At 44.2% G+C, this 27547-nt stretch overlaps 1 protein-coding gene across 1 annotated transcript; it reads left to right on the top strand.

The window, feature by feature from the left end:
- On the top strand, positions 1 to 25745 carry SRD5A2 (steroid 5 alpha-reductase 2). Its single transcript, XM_035108317.2, has 5 exons — positions 1 to 352; positions 17598 to 17761; positions 20783 to 20884; positions 21832 to 21982; positions 24874 to 25745. Exons 1-5 carry the CDS (start codon positions 18 to 20, stop codon positions 24938 to 24940), a joined length of 819 nt encoding a protein of 272 aa, XP_034964208.1. The 5' UTR covers positions 1 to 17; the 3' UTR covers positions 24941 to 25745.
- Positions 25746 to 27547: the final 1802 nt, after the last annotated feature.

Here is a 27547-nt window from a genome sequence, read left to right as displayed (position 1 = left end):
GCCCCCTCGCGAGGAGCATGCAATGCTCGCCGAGCCTGGTGAGGTCCCTCAGCTCCGTGCTGGTGTCCTTGGGGCTGCTGCACCTGTGGCTGAATGGCCACACACCCTGCCGCTACGGGAAGCACGAGGAGGAGGAGGAGGAGGAGCCGCCGCCGGCGCCCCCGGACAACGGCGAGAAGAAGCCTCCGCCGAGGCCCCGCGCCCACCTGCCCGCTCGCTGCGCCTGGTTCCTGCAGGAGCTGCCCTCGTTCCTGGTGCCCGCGCTCCTGCTGGCGCTGCGCAACCCGCCCCGCTTCGCGCCCCTGGGCTGCCGGCTCCTGGGCGGCATGTTCTGCGGCCACTACTTCCACAGGTAACTCAGGGGACGAGGGGCAGCCGGAGAGGCCAGGGCACCGCGGTGGCGCTTTTTTTGGGGTGACCGCTCTGCAGCCAGGCGCCTCTCTGGTCCAATGCTGCTCTCGGCTGCCCGCCGGGGCTCTGATTGGCTCTCGCGACGCCGAGCGCGCCACTTCTGCTCTCATCTAGTTCAGTCGCGAGTGTGCCCGGGCATCAAGCGGTTTAGCCGTCCCAATCCGCGTCGTCGCTGGGCGTTTGCTTTGCCCGGTAAGTACGGCTGAGGTGTGACAGAACCTGCTCAGAAGTAAAGGAACTTTCTTGTTCCCAGGTAAGTGGGGCTAGGATTGCAGCTTTGGTCCCATCCCACCGATGGGACCGATGGTGCAAATGTAAACATTACGATTTTGACCGCTTGCAAGAAAAGTGGATCATAAATCGCTTATTGCACCTTGGTATCTCAGCCGGTAGAGCAGGAGACTCTTAATCTCAGAGTCGTGTGTTCAGGCACCTTGTTGGGCAAAAGATTCTTGCGTGGCAGGGGGTTGGACTAGATGACCCCATGGCCCCACAGGGTTCTGTGATTCTATTCAATCCTAAGTGCCATCGTATTCAGTGAGGCTTGCTCCCTGATACACACTACCTTTGACCAAGTCCCTGAAACTAAATGGGACTTGAGTAGCATGCATAAGCTTGCACTGGAAGGCTCTGTCTGAGCAAATGTGCACAGGATGTCCTGGCTTATGAATGTAAAGATATTTGTTATAAGCATGGACAAATCAGAGTTTATTGGGAGGGCTGTGACAGGTTTGCTAGTTAGGGCAGTGCAAAGTATTTAATGGACTGGGACACACTCCATGACATAAATCTGTGTCAATGTGCAAGAGTGCTTCCCGGCAAATTTATGATGGCAAGTGCCTGCTTTCTCATTGCTACTGCGTTTTGTAGCATGCTCCATGGCACTTCGTTTGCATGTATGCAAATGAGGTGCCACAGAACATTGTGGGGCAGCACTTTCTGTGCTGTGCTCGCTGTGACTTGAAGGAGTGTGGGCTGAAGTTAGCCCAGTTCCAGGTCCCCCTCGACGAAGGCAGCTTCGCTGCCACTGCTGCCATTTCGCTTCAGCCAAGCAGGCTGAGGCAGAGCACAGCAGGCAGTGTCCCTGCCTGTCCTCTCCAGCTGCCCTGCTTCTAGGGGGGCAGCTGCCCCCCCTGCCCCATGCTGGGTATGCCCATGTTATGAGGAGGAGCTGGGTATGTTTAGCCTAGATAAGAGAAGATTGAGAGTTGGTATGATAGCTGTCTTCAAGGGCTGAAGGACTATCACATGGAAGGTAGAGCAAGCTTGTCTTCTTCTGCTCCAAAGGGCAAGACCTGAACCAGTGGATTCAAATTATAAGAAAGGAGACTCTGACTAAACATTAGGACAGACTTTCTGATGGTAAGAACCATTCAATGAGATTGCACTACCTTGGAAGCTGGTGGACCCTCCTTCCATGGACATTGGACATCCCTTCCAACACTACAATTATATGATTCTGTGATTGCACAAGTATGTAGTGCCAGCTGTGAATTGTTTTAAAACTGTTTTTCTGCATATGCCAAGTTGATCTGGCCTCGTACAGTGTGGGAATTTTTCTTTGCAAAAGGGAATGCAAAGATACCAGGATGTACACCCAGATCACAACCTGAGGTTATAGAAGCTGTGATATATTGCTAGTAGCAATGTTCTTAACTTTCAACAAAATAATAATAATAATACATACATACATATTGCTCCCTCACTTGCCACATGAAAGTACTTGGGCTCATGTTCACATCTTTGTGAACATAAGTGTGCACAGAACAATTTATTATACTGTTGTTAATAATAATAATAATAATAATAATAATGAATAATTTATTTATACCCCGCCCATCTGGCTGGTTTCCCCAGCCACTCTGGGCGGCTTCCAACAGAATATTAAAATACAATAATTAACTTGTTAAACATGCACATGTACATGTTTAACTTAACATGTAACATATGGACTTGCCTTAAAGGCAGGGGGCTGTTAATTCTTGCCCTCCCAGACCTCCCGGACTCCTTTGAGATCTTGTAGCTGAGCCAGCATCCTTTGAGTTCAGCCACAACAGAAGGAATTTATACAGTATGTAGCTAGTTTAAGACACTGCTGTGCTGTTATTCTCTTCTGCAGACTAGCTTAGCCAGGTGCCTTAGAGTTGAGTCTAATGCATTAGACAATTTTTCTTGGGTTACTGTAAACCCAAAAACCAAACCAAACCCTCCAGACATTTTGCCAAATTTTAAAAATCCACCCGGGCAGAAATCTCAGTCCTGAAAAAGAGGATGTTTCTGGGAGGAAAGAGGACCATATTGCAACCAGACCTGAAAAAGTGGGTGTGTCCTGGAAAAACATGACGTATGGCAACCCTAGCATGTGGCCACTACAGCTAGAACTATTTCTTAATCAAAGTTGATAATTCCACTCTGCAAAGCTCACAACTTACGTTTTCAATCCAACTGGGTTAAACCCAACTGTACTTAACTTTTGAAAGGATAGAGTAGAATAAACAAGTTTGATACAAGTTTTAAAAGCTTGCATATGAATATGCTATATGCACAAATGTCTCCAACAAACAGTAGCCTCCTAGGTTGCCAAACACACAAGTTGGCCCTAGTCAAGTGCTTCTGCTTATTAGGGCTGCCAACTTACCGAAACCATGTTTATAGCTACAAGATGCATTTTAATCATGGCAGGGGCAGAAGATCTAGAGCCTGGCAGAAAAGATATTGGGGCTCAAGATGCTGGACAACCCCTATACAACATCCCTGTCTTCAGGCAATAGGTTTAAACCTGGGACCAAACTAGGTGTTGCTTGAGAGAGCTATGATTGGATCTCTTAACATATTTATTTATTTATTTATTTATTTATTAAAAAAAGTAACCATACTGGGCTCCAAATGCAATCAGTCCAGCAGTGTTTCAAAGGGACTTACTTCCATGGAACTGTGCATTGGATTGCAGATTTCAGCTGTGATTAATAGAGATTGCTTTCAGTCAATTTTGTTTAAGACTTAGAATGCACCAATAAAGCTGGCATTACAATTCATGTTAAGATTGGCTTTGAAAGAACAAGCAAAAGTAGAACCTTTAATGTGTGTGTTAAAGGCACTCTCTAAATGTCATGTTAAATGTGATTTCATTAAAAAGTATTTGAGGATGGTTTTAATCTTGTTATCAACACTTTAATGTTGGCAAGGATAAAATGAAAGTATACTCCTAAATAGACTTTTTATTGACTTCTGGAGAATGTAGCCAGTAACATTAAGCTATGTAATAATATGACATTTGAGTTTGGCTTCTTGAGATTAAAGCGATGGGTCTGGCAGATCCTTTAAGTGGGGTGAAATGAATAAAGTTGTGTAGAAGAAGGCAAACTTAAATTGGCTAGTGTGAAAAAGGGACAAAAATTATTAACATAACACCAATGAATGCTATAATAATAATAATAAATATATATCATTTATACCCCGTCCATCTGGCTGGGTTTTCCCAGCTACCCTGGGCGGCTTCTAGCAGATTACTAAAATACAATGATTCATCAAATTTTAAAAGATTCCCTAAACAGGGCTGCCTTCAGGTGTCTTCTAAAAGTCTGATAGTTGTTTATTTCCTTGACATCTGATGGGAGGGCGGGTGCCACTACCGAGAACGCCCTCTGGCTGGTTCCCTAAATGGGAAATGCTAATGGGAAATGCTAAATGGACTGAGACTTTTTTGGCAGTGTTGGTAAGGTAACAAACCTGAAGCAACGTGATTCTGGTTTTAAACAGGCTGCTTCTTTGACAGGTGGCTGCTTTTGAGTGACTGCCAAATGGTAGCTCCATTGTGCACAAACATGGCCTTTGGGTCACAGAAGAGGAAGAGGGCAGGCTCCTCCCCTAGCCTATGTGCTTTGATTATAATGTGTGTTAGGTTAGGATCCCCCTTGTGTACACTTAAATCCCTTTTCACTTGGGAGCATGCTGCATGGTCACGTTGTCTAGGAAGTGTGAGGCCTCATCTCAAAACATACATCATACATCAAAGCCTTCAAAGCTGCTGCTCGTGGTCAACTGAGTATTAAAAACAAAGCCAAGGGAAGGGATTGCAGAACAAACATCACTCTCTTCAGGCATTCAGGAAGCTGTCAAAATCAAATGCAGGAGGGCAAGAATGAGTACTGTACTCTCAAGCTTCTGCTTCCACTAGAGGGTGCTTGCACTCCTTGCATGGTTTCCCAGGGTTCTGCAAGATCTGTGAAGCCAACAGAAGTGTCCCCATGGCACTGTATTAAAACAGGTCTATTAAAAGCTGGTTTTCAGCACCCCTCTGAGCAAAACATTTTGCCTCCTCCCTTCAGTCCTTACTGGAAGAAAAACATATAAGCAGGCAGCATCAACAAGCAAGAGAACCCTGTGGTGTAGGCCAGAAAGAAGAATACATGGTTAGGAAGTCACTGGTTCAAATGCACATGGGTGGTTTTTTTGTCCTTTTAGAGCTGTTACAAAATCATTGTGCTAATACAAGCACAGCCAGATTTCTTCACAAACCATTCCTCTAACATCTCTGCATGTGATAGCAGCACGTCACCACAATTTTTTTTGGCATTTCTGCTGTGGAAGCGGTTGGTACAATCCTTCCTAAGCAGTTCGAGTTGGGTGCAGTGAAATCTTACAATATGGCATTTGGAGATTTCCATTTCCTGTGCTTTCGAGTAAATTACTTTTTTTTTGGGGGGGGGGTTGTTCAGTGCTGTTGTAATTATAAATCTGGGTTTGGTAAGAAAGCCATCAATTACGAAGAGACAGCATTATAACAGAAGCAGGATGAACCAAGTGCACTTTAGATTAGAAGGTCAGCAAGCTGACACTCGTCTGATTCTTTGGTATGACTCTGCTGGGACTGGTACACATCCTGTAGCATTAAACTTCCTGTGCATGGAAGCTCATCACACTCCCAGTTTGGTGCCTCTATGCTAGGCTGGTACGTCTCCAACAGTGCGCATTGCCCTGAAATAACCTGCACATGCAGTGCCGAAGAGTGAGAGCAGCACAAACATGGGCTAAGCATGGCATGTTGAGGATCAAAAACGGATCCTACCCATGCTTACTCAGGAAGACTGAGATTCCTGTGCACTTACTGCTCCCCATTGAGTGTGCATAGGAGTCCTACTGTAGGCCCTGAAAACAGGAAATTTTAAAAGTGGTTTTGCAACAGCAACTGTGACGGAGAACCATGAGCGAACTCACTTACATTGCTTGTGCATATATTTAAGATTTGCACTACAGTGTCTCCTATGGCACGCTGGTATAAAGTGTAATTTCAGGGCTATCAGATCTTCTTTACTGAGAACAAACATCCACTGGTATTCTGAATGTCTGTAAGAAGTGAAAAATATCACAGGACAACTGTTTACAGCTTGCCTGTGATCAAAATTTCAGTCAGATACTAAATTAGATTTGGAAAGAAACTCTTGCTTGATGGAACTAGTATGGAAACAACAGTTTATATCCAAAAAGAATTATTTAACATCTCATGATTTAAGATTTTATCAAAATGCAAAATGAAATCAAGAATCTGTCATTTCCTCTCCTATTTGCAGATGAGAGGATGGGAATGTGGCCACAGTAATATACTGACTTATAGGAGCAGAAGCCAAGAGACAAATTAATCAAAAAAAGTTTTTACATTGCTTCTTTAAAAATCCATTTCAGTCCCACATTCTTTTTCTTTTCTTTTCTTTTCTTTTCTTTTCTTTCCTTTCTTTCTTTCTTTCTTTCTTTCTTTCTTTCTTTCTTTCTTTTGCAGCTAGGGGTGGTAACCACTAATGTTCACCAAATTCCTTGTGTTCCCCTTATTCATTTAATGTGTGCACAGGCCTGTTACAAAAAAGCAATTACGCTTTTTGCTACATGGAGGATTAAACTTACATATAATAATGACATTTGTCTTCCATTTTTAACACAGCAAACAGTCCCTTTTTGTTCTTCCCACAGTTAAGCTTGCATAATAAATCTTGGAACTTTCTGCTCCATTAAAGCACTAACTTTTTGAAGTTTGTGGTCTGGTTAAGTCATTCTGGCACATTTTCATTATTTTGGCAGATATATGACACACAGTATAGCAACAGGAACAAACTGATCTGCCTTCATAAAATGTCAAATGGCTATTTTCTAGAAGAATAGCAAGGGATGTTTTGTTGAAACATAGATCCATTGCATTTAGTATGCACCATCCATTTGAAGCACTATTAAATCATAAACCAACAACATCTTGCCGAAGTTTGTTAGGCAAAGGGAAGTACCTGGAAAGATGGTCAAAGGATCATTTATGTGGAAATTTCCTATGCCCATTAGAATAATTTGCATAGAGCAATTTGCATCTGAACCTTTTCCAGTTTGCACTGGAACATTTTTTGAGGCTCTAGAACAGGGGTGCGGAACTGACCCCTGGGTTTCCTCCCCTTCGGCAGACAATTGTAATAGGTGGGTTGACCGACCTGTCAATCATCTGACAGAACAGTGATGTCAGGTGACCCGATCCACCCACCCCTTTGAAGCAGGGCACACTGTACCAGAAAGGAAAATCCAAGTCCAGTCTAGTCAAGTAGGGCTTGAAGGTACCACTGATCAGCTGCTGCGCTGACTTCAAGCTCTGCTTTTCTGGCAGTTCTCTGTACCGGTAGCTGATCTGTGGTAACTTCCAGCGCCACTTGACTCAGCTTGGATGTTCCAATGTGGCATACTGTGCAATAAAGGACAAATGGGTCAGCATGTTGTGTTCAACAATTGCCAGAATGAGAGGGGCCATGGCAGTTAAAATCTAACTTTAAGGTATTTGCTTTAATAAATAGTATTGTATTATCTGACTTAAAAGCGAAATGATAAATCTTTGTGTTCTGCTGGTTGCATGTACTGGTATGTATGTATGTATGTATGTATGTATGTATGTATGTATGTATGTGTCTGTTTATTATCTTTCTTTCAGGGCCTGGAAAATGAGCAGGAATAGGAAAGACTAGGTCAGACATCCCCAGACTTCAGCCCTCCAGATGTTTTGGACTAAATAATAATAATAATAATAATTTATTTATACCCCGCCCATCTGGCTGGGTTTCCCCAGCTACTCTGGGCGGCTTCCAACAGAAACATTAAAATACACTAATTTCTTAAACATTAAAAGCCTCCCTAAACAGGGCTGCCTTCAGATGTCTTCTAAAAATCTGGTAGCTGCTTTCCTTTTTGACATCTGTTGGGAGGGCATTCCACAGGGCAGGCGCCACCACCAAGGCGGCCCTCTGCCTGGTTCCCTGCAACTTGGCTTCTCGCAATGACTGAACCGCAAGAAGGCCCTCGGAGCTGGACCTCAGTGTCCGGGCAGAACGATGGGGGTGGAGACACTCCTTTAGGTATACTGGACCAAGGCCGTTTAGGGCTTTAAAGGTCAGCACCAACACTTTGAACTGTGCTCGGAAACGTACTGGGAGCCAATGTAGATCTTTCAAGACCAGTGTTATGTGGTCTCGGCGGCCGCTCCCAGTCACCACTCTAGCTGCCGCATTCTGGATTAGTTGTAGTTTCCGGGTCACCTTCAAAGGTAGCCCCACGTAGAGCGCATTGCAGTAGTCCAAGCGGGGGATAACTAGAGCATGCACCATCTGCAGGCAGGTAGGGTCTCAGCCAGCTTACTAGGTGGAGCTGATAGACAGCTGCCCTGGACACAGAATTGACCTGCGCCTCCATGGACAGCTGTGAGTCCAGAATGACTCCCAGGCTGCGCACCTGGTCCTTCAGGGGCACAGTTACCCCATTCAGGACCAGGGAGTCCTCCACACCTGCCCGCCTCCTGTCCCCCACAAACAGTACTTCTGTCTTGTCAGGATTCAACCTCAATCTGTTACAATTCCCATCATCCCTGACCTCTGGTCCTCTTAGCTAGGAATCATGGGAGTTGAAAGCCAAAACATCTGGAGGGCCGCAGTTTGGGGATGCCTGCACTAGGTGGCGCCATAAGCCTTTCTACTCCCTCAACAGAGCTACCAGTAGGAGTTTGAGTAGGCTCCTATGGGGAGAGGCAGTCCTTGAGGAACTGCCATTTTTTATTCTTAGATAAAATCTCTTTATTTAATGGCAGGTGTGGGGAACCTTTGGCTGTCCAGATCTACCCCAACAAGCATGTCCAATGCCCAGGGATGATGGGAGTTGTAATTTAACAGCACCTGGAAGACCAGAGATATCCCCCCTCACCCTCAGTTGACTTTCTAATGTAAATTTATCACATACACGTTTAATAATAACTGAAGTATGGTCACTAGATAATTTTTCATTTGCTAGTGAAAGTTGTGTTTATCGCTATCGTCTCATAAATATTCTGTGTGCTGTAGGACTGAATTGGCAGTCATATTTTGTATTATGTATGCTGCCTCCTGAGTGTACTTCAATCTTGGTGGAGGGGGGGGGGAATGGTACATTGGTGTTTTTGCTGTTATCTTTGGAAACATTTGGTGCTTCCTTTGCCCATGGAGTTCTCTCATAATTGCCTGAGACTTGGCTCTCAGCTCCAATTCATAAATGGAGGAAAACAGCATGTGCTTGGTTGATTCATTGCTTAATATGCACAATAAGATAAAAGCTACATTTGCGGCATTACAGCATGAACTCTTGGCAGGTTTTTATGAGATTGTTTATCTGATCGGCTTCCTGTAGGACAGGTTGGTGTTATGACTTTTGGTTGAGTCTGTAACTATGGGCTTGCCTGAAATATCGCCTGAGTTAGGTCAGGGAGTGAAACACATGTTGGTGACTCCTGTTTTTATTATTTTCAGTTTGAATTGTGAGGGGCATCAGAAAGGGAGTGCTGAAAGATGGCTGGAGGTCTTGGTGGGGGGGACTGAAAATTTTGGGGGTATTTCCCCCCCCTCATTTCCTCTGAAGGCTTTCTTTCTTCATTTCTTTATGAAAAATGGGGAGGGGTGATTTTTCATTGTTAAATATTTTCTTTTAGAATGATGAACAAAATGTTTAAGGTGTTCATATACCCCCCCCCCAAAAAAAATCTCTCGAAGTGTGTAACCGGGATACTTTTACATGAGGTTATGTACAGTATCATATCTTTACAATTCCAATATACGGAGGAGGAGGAGGAGGAGGAGGAGGAGGAGGAGGAGGAGGAGGAGGAGAAGAAGAAGAAGAAGAAGAAGAAGAAGAAGAAGAAGAAGAAGAAGAAGAAGAAGAAGAAGAAGAAGAAGAAGAAGAGAATAGTTTGGATTTAATATCCCGCTTTATCACTACCCGAAGGAGTCTCAAAGCGGCTAACATTCTCCTTTCCCTTCCTCCCTCACAACAAACACTCTGTGAGGTGAGTGAGGCTGAGAGTCTTCAAAGAAGTGTGACTAGCCCAAGGTCACCCAGCAGCTGCATGTGGAGGAGCGGAGATGCGAACCCGGTTCCCCAGATTATGAGTCTACCGCTCTTAACCACTACACCACACTGGCTCTCAAGTTCTGAGCTGTTGACTGAGATTACAGCTCTCAAATGCAAGAACAAGATGCATTTCCACCTCTTGGGTGGCACTACCATCGATTGTCAAAAGAGATGGAATAATCGTGGTGGTGATCAAAGTTGAAACTCTCCATGGTTGCAAAAAATAAAAAGGAAATCCAATCATGGGTCTCCAGCATAATTTGATGCTCAAAAAGGAGTGGAGCAGCAAAGCTGGCTTTAAAGCTGCCCAGCTGGTGCCTAGCACTTGCTGATGTAACATCTCCTGTTATTCAGCTCAGCGTGGATCTGTAGCTGGACAGCTCCCTTGCTATTCTGAAAACCTTGCTTCTTAATCTGGTGGACAGCTCCTGATCCTTGCTGGTAAAGTGAGAATCTGATCCATATGGTGTTGGTGATGTGAATGGGACAAAAAACTTAGTGAAGTTTGCCATAGCAGATTTGTCCATCTGTTAAAGAATGTAAGCTTTCCGAGAAGCAACATGCTTCATTTGTGTAGCGCTTAGTTTGGCAGGGTTGAGAAGGAGCTGGGCAGCTAGCCAGGTGGAGCAATGGTAGCAACCAATGGATGTTGCCTTCTGCCACAGCCTTGGCTTGATTACAGATTGGCCACACAGTCTCCTAGAGAAGAGCAGACTTTAGACTCCTTCGCACAAAGCCCAAACCTGCATGAACCATGTTCTTCTGCTGCTCTTTCCACACTGCTGCCAAACTACACATTAGGTGGGAGACCTATGCTGGGCTCTCCCAACATTTTAAATGATTACTTTGAAGCAGCAGTGGGGGCTGGTGCCCATTGGAACTGGTAGAGTGGAAGGCAGGGAGACCAACAGTAAGGTTGAGCCAGAACCAATGACAAGTAGAGCTAATGAATGCTACTTATCGCTCCATCCTCCTCCCTACAGGGGCAGCACTGAGACTAAGGAGGAGTTAGCTGGTGGGGAATGCTACACCCTTGACTGGCTGCAAGTAAGAAGGCAGGCAAGTGGGGGCTGGCCGAGGGTAGACTGACAGTGGTGGAGTGGAGCTCCATTTGTCCTTGTGGACTAATCCCACTGAGTGGGGAGCTCCAGCTTTTAAAGGAAGAACACTGCTGGGAAAGTTTGGTTTTGTTGCTTCAGCACTAACAGCAACTAGGTGAGCAGCGATTAGATCACAGAAAGCTGTATGGAAGAAAGGGTTAGACATCCCCCACTCAAATAATCACTAGTCAGGTCAAAGTTGAAACTCTCCATGATTACCTTTAAAGCAAAAAATAAAAAGGAAATCCAATCAGCATAGTGTGTAGTTTGGCTCTCAGTGTGATGACAGTTCTATGGACTTTGTTTGTTTGTTTCATTATATATACACGCGTTGCTGTGGGGTTTTGTGTTAAATGTACCTTTTCCTGTTAAATGGACCTTCAGAGTCTCCCTTTAGAGTCCCCTCACCTGCCCTGTCCCAACCCTGACTCCCCTACTGTAAGTTTCAAAAATAAGACTCCCCCACCCACGCGTGTTCCTGAAAATGTTCCCACCCCCCACTGCTTTGGCTAACTCAGGGTCCTACCTTCCCCCCCCCCATGGCTATGTGTTTCCCCCCTCCCTTTGTTGTGTCTCATCCCTGTGACCCCCCCACCCTGTTGTGAAAGCCCCATATTCTGTTTGTTTTTGCCTGTGGCCTACTGGGCAATGGTGAGGCCTACTCATTTTTCCCTGCTGGGCAATGCTTCCGCCTACTCAGTTTTCCCTGTCCCAACCCCCCCCCCCACTGCTTTGGCTGACTCAGGGTCCTCCCTCCCCCATGGCTTTCTGTTTCCCCCCTCCCTTTGTTGTGCCTGATCCCTGTGCCCCACCCCCATTGTGAAAGGCCCTATTCTGTTTGTTTTTCCCTGCTTGGCAATGCTGCGGCCTATTGAAAAAGCTGGGCCTTGTTGCTGCAAAAGGACTGTTTTCAGTTGGTTGCTGTGGAATTTTGTGATGTCATCCAGCAGCACAGTTTTGGAGGCAGCAGCGTGCGATCTGCCTTTCTATTGGATGCTGCTGGAGTCTTCAGAACTTCTGGTGGTGACGTCTAATTTGGGTGCCACTTTTTGTGTTTAATCATTATTTTAGGTGTGAAAGGTGTGGTTTTTTGGGGAAAAATTATGCCAGATCCCTCCCTGATGGGCATGGAACATTGTGGCCAAATTTGTTACATTATGGTTCAGCAGTTACGGAGAAAGGCTGTGACCTCCGCGTGCGCAATGCCTACATTTTTATATACCACACACACACACACACACACACACACACACACACTACTTGGTTGTAAGAAGAACCTCAAAGCCAGTTACAAGAAGATAAAACAATAAAGTAAACAGCAACAACAACAACTGTACTTTAAAACATATACAAGTTAAAATGCTAAAACAGATTGAAATTACCTGCTCAATAGCAGTTTTAGCAGTAGGATCTCCGAGATCAAATGTTTTCTTCTTCAACATGTAATGTCTTGGAGATGGTAAAGATGCCAGTGCTAACCTTAAACATGTGCCCTGTGCTTAACTATGACAGATGCAACAAAATTGCCAAGTACATACTTTTTAACCTTCCTTGCCAATCTGCCTTTCTTTTACCTGTATGTCATTAGGCATTCAGGTTGCCAGTTGCCCTCTAGCAGCTTGAGAGTGTTCATGGACCAGTGGCTGCTTACCTGTATGTCTGTGCAGCAAAGACGTAGGAATAAAGTCACATGCCACCTTGTCTTCAAAGCTTTTCTGTGTTGAAATGTAAATAGAGGCAATAAAGTTCCAACAACATATAGAATTGTCCAGCCCTCCCCATTCAGTTCTGACCTACTTTGGAGGTTGTCAGGGGAATTCAGATAGTTTTCTGATGTCTGTGGTCTTTTCATCTCCTGGCGCTCTGTCAACACAAAATAGAGAAGCATGTTGAGGATTTTAACCTCCTGACATTTTTAAATGCATTCTATTATGCAGAGCAGGGGTAGTGAACATTTGGCCATCCAGGTGTTGCCGAATCACAACTCCCATCAGTCCCAGCAAGCATAGCCAATGACTAAGGATGATGAGTGTTGTAGCTGAGCAACATCTTAAAGGCTGAAGGGTCCCTACAGCTGATATTGAGTCTCCGAATTTAAGTGCTCATTTATTGGATGCTGATAAGCACCAGCTTCCTTAATTAGACTGTGCTTGATTAGATGTTCAGAATACAATGACATTGCATTATGGAAGCATTAGTTTACTGAACTTCTGGGGGGGGGGGATATCATTTGCCCAAGAGTCATAGTATTATTTGATATGCATGCATACAATTCAGCACATTTTTAAGTAGCAGTTTATTATTAGCCACTACAGTAGCTGGAGTATTAAATTGCAACCACTTCCTCTTTCACGACAAGGGGTTTTTTTTTGTAGAGAGTTGCAAACCTAATTTAAAAACAAATCTTACTGTGCAATTTTATGCATGCTTACTGAGAAGTATGTCTCCTTGAGGGGCTTATTCTCAAGTAAGTCGATAGCGGTTTGCATTGCAACCTTGATAAATTAATCATGACTTCAAATAGCACCTATACATGTCTACTTAGAAATAAGTTCAATTGATTTCACAGGTAAATGGATGTATGATTACATCCTTTGGCAATTAATCTGATGGTTAAATTTTGCAGCATTTCTAAAGCAAGAATGATACTTTGATGTATTTAGATCGTGTGCAGCTGGGTCCTAGAAGGTACCATCTTAAAAGAGGCATCCCCTCCAATGTGAGATGAAAGTCAGAATGGCTCTTAAGATGGTGCTTGCCATCTCAAGTGTTTTATTAGTTCTAACATATATATCAGCCTTTGCCAACCTGGTGCCCTCTATATGTTGCAGGACTACAACTTCCATCTGCCCCAGCCAGCAGAGAGAAGGCTGATATTTATTTATTCATTTATTTTATTTATAAATATATTTCTAGATCACTACTCATTAAAAAATGTCAGAGTGGTTTACAACAATCATACATAACACAATACAATAAAACCATATGAAAATTTTAAAATCAGAGATCAACTATTCCAGAAGAGTATTTCTTAATTGCCAGCATAAATTGGCAGCATAGAAAAGGTATTCAACAGGTGCTATATATCTATATACCGGTATATAAAAATATAGAAAATGTGTTTTCTTAAAGCCCACCTTTCTCCGAAACCGCTTGCTCGATTGCGATCAAATTTGGCCAAATAAATTGCTATTTATTTTGACACAAATTCACATATATACCTGCCATAGGTGTGCCATCTGTCCAATCCAAGTTGATAGCATCACATGCGGATGGCATAGTGTTCCTATCAACTTGGATTGGACAGATGGCACACCTATGGCAGGTATATACGGTATGTGAATTTGTGTCAAAATAAATAGCAACCTCCAGTGGACATCAAAGGAATAGGTGGAATAGGAGCATACTCCCGCGAGATCCAGACAGTCCGCCGAGATCCAGACCGACCAACGAAATTTAGGCCCAAAACCCAGTCCACGATCCAGACAGCCCCGACCCCGAGATCCACACACCTCACTAAGATCCACCCTGCCCCACCATCCACCGCAACGAAATCAACCCCCCCGCGATCCAACCAACCCCAGAGATCCACCCCCGCCACCCACTGCACCAAAATCAAACCGACCCTGCGATCCAACCAGACCCACCCCAATCAAACTCACCCCATGATCCAGCCAGCCCTGGAGATCCAACCCCCCATACACTGCACTGAAATCAAATAGGGGGCAGGGATAGGTAAGACCTTGCCTGGTTGGCGTAGGGGGTGGAAAATAGGGGTCAGGCATAGGTAAGCCCTTGCCTGGGTGGGATGGGGAGAACGGAATAGGGGGCAGGGATAGGTAAGCCCTTCCCTGGCTGGGCTGTGGGGGGCGGAATAGGGGGCAGGGATAGGTAAGGCCTTGCCTGGATGGGGTGTGGGGACCAAATCAAATACGAGACAGGAATAGGTCAACCCTTTCCTTACTGGGGGGGAGGCAGAATAGGAGACCGGGATACCTAATGGGTCAATACAGAGTGGTGGTGGGGGAGACACAGGGATGCCCCTATGTAAACATAACACACACAAAACAGGGGAACTCTGATGGTCAGGGGAGTCCATAAGTGATCTGAGGCAGTCAGAAATAAACATGGCTGGAATGGAAGTGAGGAGTCTGAAGATGTGGATTCTGCCTCTGCTTGTGTATAAGGTGATGACCTGGCTGTGGAGTAGAGAGGCAAGCAATGATAGGAACAAACACAGCAGCAACAACCAACAGAAGTTTGTGAGGGAAAAGACAGACATAAAAGTGGGAACAACTAAAATAGAGGACTGTAAGCGGAGCAACTACAGAGCTCCAGGCACTGGCGATACCTGGGTGTGTGTGGAAAAGTGCTTACAGAAGCTTTGTTTGGTGATTACAACTGCACAGTGACAGACGCGTAGCAAGGGAGAGGCGTAGGGGGCGGGCTGCCCCTAACTCCAGTCTGGCGGGGGCAGCCCCTGGCCCGCCCCTCTCCTCCTCCGCCTGAGCAATTGCCATTTGAACTTATTTACCTGTTTGCCATTGCAGTAGCGCGCTCTGAAGCTGAGCGTGCCGGCCGAGTGCCGCCGGCCAAGCAGAGCAGCAGCACCAACCCGGACAATCTGTCCTGGCTCGCTCTGGCGCGTGCGTCGTGACGTCACGACGCATGTGCACTGCGGAGCGACGCCCTGCCCCCAGGGGGTGCCATTCCAGGCAGCCAAGCGGCACCGTTCGCCACTGCACAGTGAAGCCTCCCAGGAACCTTATGATGAAAAGAGTCACAGACTTCCTTGGTAAAAGTATGAGTGACTCACCAAGTTTCCTATACAGTCCCTAAACTTGACTCACTCAAGTTTCCTATGAGTGACTCACCAGTATTTCCTATACTGAATAGACTTAGGGCTCTGAAGGAATTCTGTTAAACTGCTCCCTCTTTCTGGTGCTGTAAGTAAGGACACCCACTTTGCTTACCTTACAAGGCCATGCCTCCTGTCTCTCATGCAATATTCTGGTGAGGTCCATACGGACTTGTGATCATGGAAGGTTGAATATCCCTGCTAAAACAATATTCCAGGCATTTTCTCCTGCTAATCAATTTGTTCTCTTCCTGGCAGGCAACCCAACCACTGTTATCCTGGCAGGGACCCTGTTCTCCCTTTGGTCTGGGAACAGATTTATTTTCTCTTTGAAAAGTTGCCAGGTTGTTTCCCTTGCTGAATCTGCTGTTTGCTCCTCTGTAGCATAAATTGTTAATCCGGCAGCTTTTGAAATTCCAATACTGGCCTGGTGCTAAAAGAGTGTTATATTTGAATTGGTTAATGGAGCCACTCTTGAGAGATCCCATTTCTACTGTGCCTTAGCGGGTTGCTGACCTACTTTTGGATTCCCCATCTTAAAAAGCAAAATGTTTATTTGGGATTACGCTTAATGGCTGGAAAGTACTTCTCACTTCACTTCTTTTACAGAAGCATTAAGAGAGGTAATTGAATCTTGCCATCACCATGACCTGGCAGTCTTGCAGATGCAGCTCTAGCTCTCCAAGAAAGCAGGTCAGGCAAGATACACACAGCAAAATAGAAAGCAGAGTTATATGTGCTGCACATGACAGAACCAACAGTTTCCCCATAGAGCAGTGAACTGTGCTTAAGTAGTTTCTCCTGTGTGAAGCATCTCTATTTATTATGCATTTTTCTAATTATATGCAATAATACAAACAGCACTAGTGGAGTGAAGGGGTCTGGAGCAAGAGCCCAAATGTCAGTGGGTGGGTATGCATTCTCCACAGCTCCTTCTGGTTGCACGGAGGTTATCTGCAATATTAGGCATGGATATCTCTCTAAGCCAAGGCTTGGGCATCTTTTTCATCCTGAGGACCACCTTCCCTTCAGGGCAACCTTCTGGGGGCCACACGTGCCAGTGGTGGGTGGGGCCAGAGGTGAAAGTGGGTGGAGCAATGAATATAAAGGTTACCTTGGGACTGTGTAGTGTAGCAAGCTTCAGTGCAAAGGTTTCTGCATGTGCAATGGAACTTCTCCCCTCTCCTCCCGCTGTGTGCACCCCTTAAATCTGTTCTAGGGGTTCTCCCCCCCCCCATAAAAAGCCTGAGAAGGTTTGGGGAGGATGTGCACACAGGGGCAGGAGGGGGGAGGAGTTTCACTGCACAAGCATAAATGAGGCATGATGATGTTTAGGTTGTTTTCAGAGGGAAAGCCACCCTGTAAACAAAGTGTTTTGTTTCTTGAAGTTGAATTTTAAAAAAGAGGGAGATCTGTGGTTCAGTGCATAAGACTTAGGGATGCATAATGTTCAACAAACACGCACGGGCCACCCCGAAACAATGCCCCTGGATACATGATGTGTGCTGATAAGAGCTTCACAAACTCTACTTCTGCTGGCCGTGTGAACAGAACTGAAACTGAAGTAGATTAGAATCTGGAGCCTACTGAGTTCATGTCAATGGCACATGAAGCAAGGTGATCAACAGTGAGTTGCAAGGTGATTATTCTGTGGGCCACAATGAAATCATGCAAAATTTGGGATACCTCCCAGCATGCTGAGACTATTGATGACAACCTCAGACATGTTATATATGGTACATTGGTTTGTATTTCCAACTGTTTAATGCTGTATCTTCTCCCACACTTTTCTTTCCCCCCATTTCTGCTCCCTACCCTTTTTTTTAAAATCACTTCAGGACATTCATTTACTCCTTCCTCCGAAGAGGCAGGCCTTTCCCATTGGAGACGCTGTTTTTTGGTGTGTTGTTCTGCATCTTTAATGGCTTCCTTCAGGGTTACTACATGATTTACTGTGCTGAATACCCAGAGGACTGGTGCAATGACATCAGATTTACATCAGGTAATTATAGTTGCAAGGTGTCAAGCATCTGGCCATCTAGTTAATATGAGCTCCGCCAAATTTACAGACTGTCAAATCATAGACAATATTGTCAAAATGTCAAGGCAGGAAAACAATAGTATGAATAGCAGGTGCAGTGCAACACTTTGCAAAATCCAAGGTGCCAAAAGACTTACTGTTGCTGCAACAGGCCCACACAGCTGCCCTTGTGGAAGAGAAAACACATGGGGAACAAGCTGTGTAATCATAAAGATGGACCATTAGAGGGAGCAATTTGCACGTTTCAGACTTACACAATTGGCATTTGCTAGTCATCCTCTATTTGCTTTATCTGTTCTTTTCCTTCTACATGTCTTCTCTCCCACCACCACCCACTTTAAAAAAAAACTTTTCCTGGTTCCCCCCACCCCCAAAGCAAATTAAGTTCTAGGGCTGAACCGTAGCTCCAACGAAACCCTGGGTAAACAAATAAACCCTGTGCAGCTGAATACATATATTAGTGAAAATGCCATACAGAAATGCATCACTATAGGGGAAATCACTTTGCAATTTGATCACTGCTGCAAGCCTCACTTCTAGTCTGCTTGACACTTGGAGGAGGAATTTGCTTGCCTCTGCTTGCTCCTGTCGGAGGTCTGACCATGGAAAGCCAAGAGAGACATGGCCCGGGGAAGAGGAAAGTTCAGCCACTGCAGTGTGTGCTTTCTGCAGCTAGATCAGGGATGTGGCTCTCAATACATTGATGGACTACATCCCCCATCAGCCCCAGCCAACTTGACCAGTGGTCAGGGAAGATGGGAGCTGTATTCCAGCAACCTCCGGAGGGCTGCAGGCACCCCGTTCCTGAGCTAAATACACAAGCAGTGCTGCCCAGATGCTCTTCCAGTCCCCTTGCCCAGCCTGCCTCCTCCTGTTGGGGGAGGAGAGTGAGACAGGTAATACTTACCTCTACTTACCCTGTAAACACTCTCGTGTACAGTGGCCATGTGTTCTGCTCCATATGGCCAGGCTGTGGTCCCGAAAGGCAAAAGGAACTACAAGAGGTTGGCCAGCAGTAAACATGGTTACACTCGAGGTGCTAGTTACAGGTAGGTAGCCGTGTTGGTCTGAGTCGAAACAAAATAAAAAAAATCCTTCAGTAGCACCTTAAAGACCAACTAAGTTTTTATTTTGGTATGAGCTTTCGTGTGCATGCACACTTCGTCAGATACTGGAGGTGCTGTTATTCAGGAAGCCTCCTTCTGCATGGTGCATTCTTACACAGTGTCTCCTGGTTTGCAGACACTGTTCCAAATTGAGAGAGAGAGGACTGGTTAGCCAGTACCAAGTTTCCATGCCACCACCTGGCTGTCTTTTTACTTAGGTCTGGCCCAGGGGGTGACACTGCCAGCCAGCTTCCCTTTTTCTCAGTCTTAGTGTTGCCCTTGTAGAATTCAGCAGGGAGAGGAATGGAAAGAAATCTGGCTTTGACATTGGCTCTGGCTTCACCCACTGTCTGAGCTCCCTGCATTCCTCTCTACCCATCTCTCTTTTTTTAAAAAAAATATAAACTTTATTTCATTTAAAAACACATACAAAGTCAACATAACACAAAATCAACATAACACAAAATAAACACAACACATACATTCATCAAATAATATCAAACTGAATCAAATCATAATAAATCAAATTCAAATCATACTCAAATCATATTTAAATCATATATAAAAAATAATTAATCATTCATTCTAAATTATATTCTTGACATCAACAAAGACAAAAAAAGGAAAAAAGGGAAATTCCAATTCTCCATAAAACCCCTGTCCCTCCCCCCTCCCCTACAATTAAAAAAACGACTTCCAATCACCTTTTACCTTGGTCTATTGTTATTCTTGATCAATTATATGCACACGCCTATTTTCCTGTACTTCCCTAGATATGTTTTAATTTTGTGTCTTTTATATATCTGCCAAAAGGTTTGTTTTTTCTATCTGTCTTTTTTGGTATTGTTTTAGCGGTCCCCAATTTTTTTCTAAACTGCTCTCTTTTATACCTTTTTGCCTGCCCGCTTTGATTGATAGGTTTTGGTATGCTATTATCTTTTCTACCCATTCTTCCTTTTTTGGTATTCTTTCACTTTTCCAATCTCAATGGGCACCAACCACCACTGCTCCTCACCGACAGAGAGCGTCTTATGTCTTCTTCCAGACTAGGGTTGCCACCTGCCCTTTATAATACAGGATTGTCCTGTATTCCAATGTAAAATGCTACATCCTGTATCAAGACAATTTTGTCCTGTATTTCATCTCTCTCTCTCTCTCTCTCTCTCTCTCTCTCTCTCTCTCTCTCTCTCTCTCTCTCTCTCTCTCTCTCTCTCATTCTCTCTCTCTCTCTCCCCCCCCCCTCTCTCTCTGCCAAGTTAGGGATCCTCTCCAAATGCATGTGTTTGAGAGGCTGTGTGAAAGATCATGTATTTAAGCTCTGAGTAGCCAAGCACAGACAGATTTCCAAATTCATGTGCATGTGATGAATTCCAAAGGGGCCAAAAAAAAATCACTGCCCTCCTTGCCCTGTATTTTGCCAGAACAAAGATGGCAACTCTATTCCAGACCCAGTTCCAAGACTGCCACACACACGCACACACACACACGCACACCCCTTGATGACATCACCTTAGCCAGGCAAAATGGGGAAGAAAGAAAGAATGTCACAACAGTCATCTTCCAGAAGTTTCTCCTGCTATCTAGTTTCTGTGGCAATGCTCTGTCCCAGGTTTACATTACGAAACAATATCCTGAACACACCAGGCCAAGGCTATTTCCTTAACAAAGAAACTCAGCAGTCTCCCTCTTCTGCAGACCCCCGTCTCCCTGCTCTCAAACTGCCCTGTTTCATTATAATATGGATTCTCCCTCCCCTTACTTGCCTGTATGGGGGCAATTAACAGTGCTTGTTAAACAGGCTGGCTGTTTGAGCACAGGGCCTGAAATCAAATATTTTAGTCACCCAACCAATAAATACTCCATTCTCTGCTTTTAGGTCTCTTGTTGTTCTTGTTTGGCATGGGAGTCAATATTCACAGTGACCTCATTCTGCGCCAGCTAAGGAAGCCTGGGGAGCTCACTTACAAAATCCCACAAGGTATGTCATTCTTTTCCCAGTTTCCTTGTGGGGAGCCTGCCCCTATGGTTTGAGAAACATGAGGGTAGGTGAGGAAGACACCAGCAGGTAACACCATTAGTCACCACCTGTCGTTCATCAGAAATGGCCAATAATAAGCAGAGTAATGCAGGAATGAGAAACCTGTGGCCCTCCAGATGTTGCTAGACTTCATTTTCCACCATGCCTGGCTATTGGTCATGCCAGCTGGGGATTCACCACCCCTGAAGTAATAGGATCATGGTGGGAAGCTGAGAATGCTTTCTAGAATAATTTATCTGAGCAGAAAGTCTAAAACATTTCTGACCACAGGTAAAGGTCCTGGTGAGGCCAACCAATCATTTATTACCTTTGAGGTCATGGAGCCAATGAGAGTGCCAGAGCAGTAAGAGGACAAACTAAGCACCCTCCTTACTGCCCCATTGGCCCTGTTTTGTGTCTGATTGGCTGAGCCCGCTGCCACTCTTCCCCTGGGTCTAAAGCCTCAGCTGCCAATGCAACAAATGCAGTGGTTTACTGATGAGACATGTTCCCAGTTGTTTGGGGGCTTCTTGGACTGTGCAAGACCCCCAACCTACATCTGGTAGTCCAGGCCTAGTGGAACAATTGATGACAGGCCCATCAAGTCCAGTCTGGCCTTCTTTAAATTCTCTTGATGTCAAAACTCTGCCCCCAAGACTTCTTTTTGCTATTGCCACACTAGCAAAAGAACTTTGTACAACATTGTTCTGCAATTGCTTACAGTTGGCTATGGGCCCTGAGAGCTGTAATGGCTAGGGGGGTGTTGAGACCATCTGGCCACAGCCATGGCTGCAGTAATGGCAGTAGGAACCCCTGTTGGGTTAACGACAGCCCTGATGGCAACATCCCTAAGGTGTATAAATGATGCTCACTTTCAAATGTGCTCATACTAGTTCCCTTTCATGCAGGAGGACTGTTTGCATATGTATCAGGAGCAAATTTCTTTGGTGAGATACTGGAATGGTTTGGCTATGCTATAGCAACCTGGTGCCTGCCAGCTTTTGCCTTTGCCCTTTTCACACTCTGCTTCATTGGGCCTCGTGCTTATCACCATCACAGGTATCAAGCATGCTGTTTCTATATTCTTATTCTTATTTATTTATTATTATTTTTTGGCTCCTGTTTGTTTGTACTGTGATGAGAGGGGCTTAATGTCTTGTTCTAATTTACTTTTTTTTTCCAAAGGGGGTTCATTTTTTAAGGGATACACTCTCCTTTATGCAGGCTCCTCTGGTGGCCATTTTCATTGTATCCCAGAGGAAGTGGTTGTTATGTCACCCACATCATTGTCCTTAAAGTAGTTTTGGAGAGTTTTCAAGAGATCCTCTCTAGCAAGTTGGTTTGTGGTTAGGATGGGGCTGAAGGACCACGATGGGGTACATAGTTTGTGCTTCCTCTCCTATTTTGAGGGTAGCTTCTACTGGGGCATGGTTTGTGGCTTTAATGTTACCAATGTTTGTTGTTTCTACCAGGGGGAACAGGCCTTATGTGAGCAGAATGCTGTCCAGTCTGGACATTGTGCCATGGCATCCAAACTGGAATGTGTGGCTGGTGTCTCCCGGGTTCTTTTCTCCCCAGATGTCATAAAGGCTTCCATCATTTTAGCATTTTTAGTAGTTTGTAAGAATTTCTAATTGTTTGGAGTTTCCCTCTGAGGAAGGTGGCCAAGGTTGTAGGATGGATGTCTTTTAGGGATGTGCCTCTCATATTTAGGTTGAGGTCACCTCCTAGGATTGCTTCCCCTTCGGAGAAGGAGATGACTTTATTTAGTGTTTTCTAGATGAACTCTAGTATTTTTGTGTGTGTTTGGGGCATACACTGTATGGATTGGAGCCAATTGTCAGTTTAGTTTTGCCATCTAGTACTTCTTTAGCAAAAACGAACCTGCCTTTTTTGTCTTTTAGCACTGTTGTGGCTTTAAAATTTTGGTCTCCACTGAGTATAATGTCTACTCTGTGGGCCTTTCCTGAGCCATGTGCCACCAATTGTTGACTGAAGCAGGAGTTTGCTTCCTTTGGGTGGGTTGTGTATTTTCTGTAGGAAGGCAATGTGTGGTTTCATGGTGTTTACATACGAGGTGATGCGTTTTCTTTTGATAGGGTTTCCCAATCCCCTCACGTTTAGTGTAATTGCTTTTAAGCTAGCCATTTTGTATGTCTATTTTATAGGATGATTCCCTGCCAACCCATCTGGGTTGTCCTGTGTTTCTCACCTTATATTCTTGAACCTATTGTGCTGTGCTGACATATAGTGTGGTGGGTTGGGGGAGAGGGGGGTTAGAGTTAGGGATGGGCTGAAGATTGGGGGTGAGGTTGTAGAGAGTAGCCTATATGTAGTTATATAGGTGTTTGCTTGGGGTAGCTTGGTCCATTTGGCTCTAATCCAGTTGGTCCTGTGTCTCAGCTGGCATGGATGGCCTTGTTTGAGAAGAGGCCATCCCCCCTTTTGCTTGCGATAGGGGTGGGTCAGTGAGACAGTGACAAGTGCTTGTGTTGGGTGTAAAGTTTATAAGCAATGTTGTCAGTATTTTTACCAATATTATTGGTTTGTTGGAGTATTAGGGTAGGGATATGAGTATTGGCCCACTCTGGCGCCACCAGGCAGCGCAGTTGGTGCTGGTGGTCCTCAAGAGCTCCGCGCAGCCATGGCGTTCACCATCTTGCCTCACTGGAAGTCCCTTATTCTTATTTTATTTTTAAAAAATTAATTACACAAAATAAAGTGAAAAAAGAAGAAGATATATATAGCGGGGGGTGCTGTGGTCTAAACCACTGAGCCTCTTGGGCTTGCTGATTGGAAGGTTGGCAGTTTGAATCCCTGCGACAGGGTGAGATCCCATTGCTCTGTCCCAGCTTCCGCCAACCTAGCAGTTCGAAAGCATTCCAGTGCAAGTAGATAAATAGGTACTGCTGTGGCGGGAAGGTAAATGGTGTTTCTGTGCACTCTCACTTCCATCATGGTGCTTGAAATGTGCTTTAATTGTACTGTGTGTATGCAGCCCTATACAGACAAACAACTGCACAATTCAATATAATTTCCTTTGAAACCCTTAATGGCTTGGGTCCTGATTACCAGTCAACTCCTCCTGTATCAGCCTGCCTGCTGCCTAAGATCTGATGGAGGAACCCTTAGACGTATCTCACCTGTTGTGGAACCCTGGTTGGCTGTGGCAAGAGTTGGAGCTCTCTCAAGTAGCTACATCAAAGTGTGGAATGCCTTGCCCCATCAAGTTTACCCTCTTTCACTATCTTCTGCCAGCTAGTATTTTTCAAAAAAAAAATCCAGCAAGCATTTGCTGGGATGATAATTGTTTTTGTTTTCTAATCTGTTCTGAAATACAATGAAATAATATCATAACATCATCAATAACCTTCCCACGGGGCAGTTGGTGTCAGATGGCTTAGAGGGCATGATTTTTAAGCATGGAACTGCTCTTTGTTCTAAATGTACAACACACAGATAGCTCAGGGTTGTTGGTTCGCTGTTGTTTTTTGTCTTCTTGGGTCTCATGTTGATAGATTCTTAAATTCACTCCCATCTCCATGGTGCAGCAGCTTCTGGAGGAGGATTGACTGTAAGTATACTTGGTAAATTCGTACGTCACACCACCCCATGGTTGTAACAAAATCAAATTATGGTTTGATTTTGGTTTGCTAGCCTGTCAGAAACTATGGGTTTTCAATATAGACATCACACTAAATCATAGTTAAGCATCCTAAACCATAGTTTGGTTTGATGTCTAATTTCTGCCACTGCAATACTTATGTTCTCCTTTGCTCAAATCTGAAAGTTGAATGGAAACTCCAAGTTAAAATCAAAACATTTTAAATATTTGCCACAAGCAGCATAAGATGTTGAAAAATGAGATTCTACTTTCTTAAAGCAATCTGTGCAGGACTATATCATTTTGGCCATTTTTTGTTTTCATTGTGTCCCTTTTGTCTTTTCAGGTACTATCACAAGAGATTCACTGGCTATCCAAGATCTAGAAAAGCCTTGATTCCATTCATATTCTAGAGGCCAATTATCTGGACTTTTTGAGCAGCGGGGTGTGTTTTGTGTGTTATTTTACTGTATAACTTTAATTATGAAGTTTATTATTAATGTGTAAAATGCTGGTGGGAGTTTCAAAGGGGAGGAAACTTGAATAGTGTTATGTTGCCACTTATACAGAGTGTTGTTGCTGGATGGAAACAAGTAATCACAGTTCTGTGATTCATCTTCACAGTTTTGATTTTTTAAACAAAAAAAACCCCCAAGTTTTTTCTTGAGCAGAGTGTCAGTGATTTGGGGAGGCACCTAATGCTTTTCTTGTGCACCACTATTCCACTCAAAATGTCCACACACACACAGCTTTTATCCCTAGCAATGCTGTTTTTTTTGTTAGTAGGAATCACTGAAGTTTCATCTGGGCCTATATGTAGTCGTCACTGCTGCAGCTATACTGAAGACTCTGAAAGAAAAGATCTGCTTTTTTTACTGGTAATCTTTTTATTCTGCTCCTGTGGTCTTCCCTATAAAGAGCAAAAGGGCATCTATGAAAAAGTAATTCCTGGTTCCAAGGTCTCTTGCTGATGGAGAACAATATTTCATATTTCCCCCCCTCCAGGTGGACTGTTGTTGGAACTGATTATGATCAAGAATGGGCTGCTGTATTCCCCAAACCCTTATGTAATTTAAGAGAATGTGTCATTTCTTTGTAAAACATGGCATGTTAACTGAATAAGAAATAAAAAATTTGTTCCAAACGTAGCATTTCATTTTGCTAAAAGAATGGCCCAGGTAGCCTGTTCTAGCAGAGCACTTGTATCATATTATCTTGTATCATACAATATATGGATTTATTCATAACTTGTTCAATGTTATCTTCTGGCTCTTTCATATCATGCAGATTTCTTTGCTTTAAAGCATCCACTTTTACTTACACTTAAGACAAGAAAAATAATATGCCAGGGCCAAAATAATGTTACTTAAATAATAAATGAAACAAGTACAGTGGTACCTCAGGTTACAGACACTTCAGGTTACAAACTCTGCCAACCCAAAAGTAGTACCTCGGGTTAAGAACTTTACCTCAGGATGAGAACAGAAATTGCGCAGCAGCGGGAGGCCCCATTAGCTAAAGTGGTACCTCAGGTTAAGAACGGTTTCAGGTTAAGAACAGACCTCCGGATGAAATTAAGTTTGTAACCAGAGGTACCACTGTATTTCAAATCAGGTCCTGCCTGAAAGCTTACAATATAATACATACTTTAAAACACATTAGGAAGAAAGGAGGACCAACTGCATGTACTTTACCTTTGAGCTATGACCCACTATATTAATGTTCAATTATTTGTGTTGGACCAAGTAATTACTGTACAATTTAAAACGTTTTCCTTGAGTTTTGTATTTCATTACATTTATATCTTATCAGCCCTCCATAGAGCTCAAGGTAGAATTTCAGGGAGGCCTGTCACCTAGTGGCAGAGTACGCGTTTTGTATGCAGACGGTCCAGGTACAGGTGAACAACATTTCTGTGCACTCTGCCTTCCATCATGGTGTTCTGTTGCACCAGAAGGAGTTTAGTCATGCTGGCCACATGACCCGGAAAGCTGTCTGTGGACAAATGTCGGCTCCCTCGGCCTGAAAGCGAGATGAGCGTCGCACCCCATAGTCACCTTTGATTGGACTTAACCGTCCAGGGAAACTTGTGCCTGAAACCTTAGATAGCTGTTGCCAGACATTTCTGAGCTAGATGATCCAATTGTCTTACTCGGTATAGGTCATTTTCCTCTGCTCCTATGAAGCATACAGAGGTTTCCATCAAGGCAGAGCTGCTTAACTTTAGCACAGCTTTCAGATCACTTTCTGATGCTTTTAAAGTACTGCGTTTGAAACAAAGCTTTGAGTTGACAATTCTGTCTTCTGACCATAACATTTTAGGTTGATTCAAACACTGCCCACACAGAGCAGTCCCGTGAATGCAGCATCATGAAGGAAGCAATATCTGAACCAGCATGACGCAAATTGAAATCCTATTTCCTGGTAGTGATTAGTGCCATAAGATTCTCATACGAATGGCCAGCAGGCAGCAGGAATGCTTAGATTTGTAGGTGCCCCAGGTCAAATGTGTCTGTTCCAATGGAATGCATTTCATACTCAACAGACTCTTTGTACTTGTGTTTGAGCTTGTAAAATAAATGGTGCTGTACCGAAATAATTTTCATATAAGGGAGGCATCTATCAGATGAGTCCTCCCTTTCAGATCACTTGAAATGGCACCTTACAGGCAAGTATACTCAGCAAACAAGTTTGCTGAACTTTCAGGCTCAGCCAAGCTGTCTTCACTCAAATGTGTAGTAGAATGAGAAGAGATGGGAGTGAGCTTGACACTGCTAGGAAACTATAGACTCAAGAGTCCTGCTAGACTTGAATTCCTGCACAGACATGGATCTGTATGGTATTTGAATATATTGTTGCTGTTCCAACGGTCCATCGAGCTGCAAAATCACTAAGGGACCAGATACATCTATTAGTAGTCTGTATGACACTTGGAGTTACACAGACAGAATCAACTGATTGCATACCTGCTGTTTTATGGGTGACAAACAATCTCATTGTACCCATTTCCACTTTTATCT

Source organism: Zootoca vivipara, chromosome 3 (genome assembly GCF_963506605.1).
Source record: "Zootoca vivipara chromosome 3, rZooViv1.1, whole genome shotgun sequence".
In the NCBI taxonomy this organism is placed as follows: Eukaryota; Metazoa; Chordata; class Lepidosauria; order Squamata; family Lacertidae; genus Zootoca; species Zootoca vivipara.
This window is presented reverse-complemented; position numbering and strand designations above follow the sequence as displayed.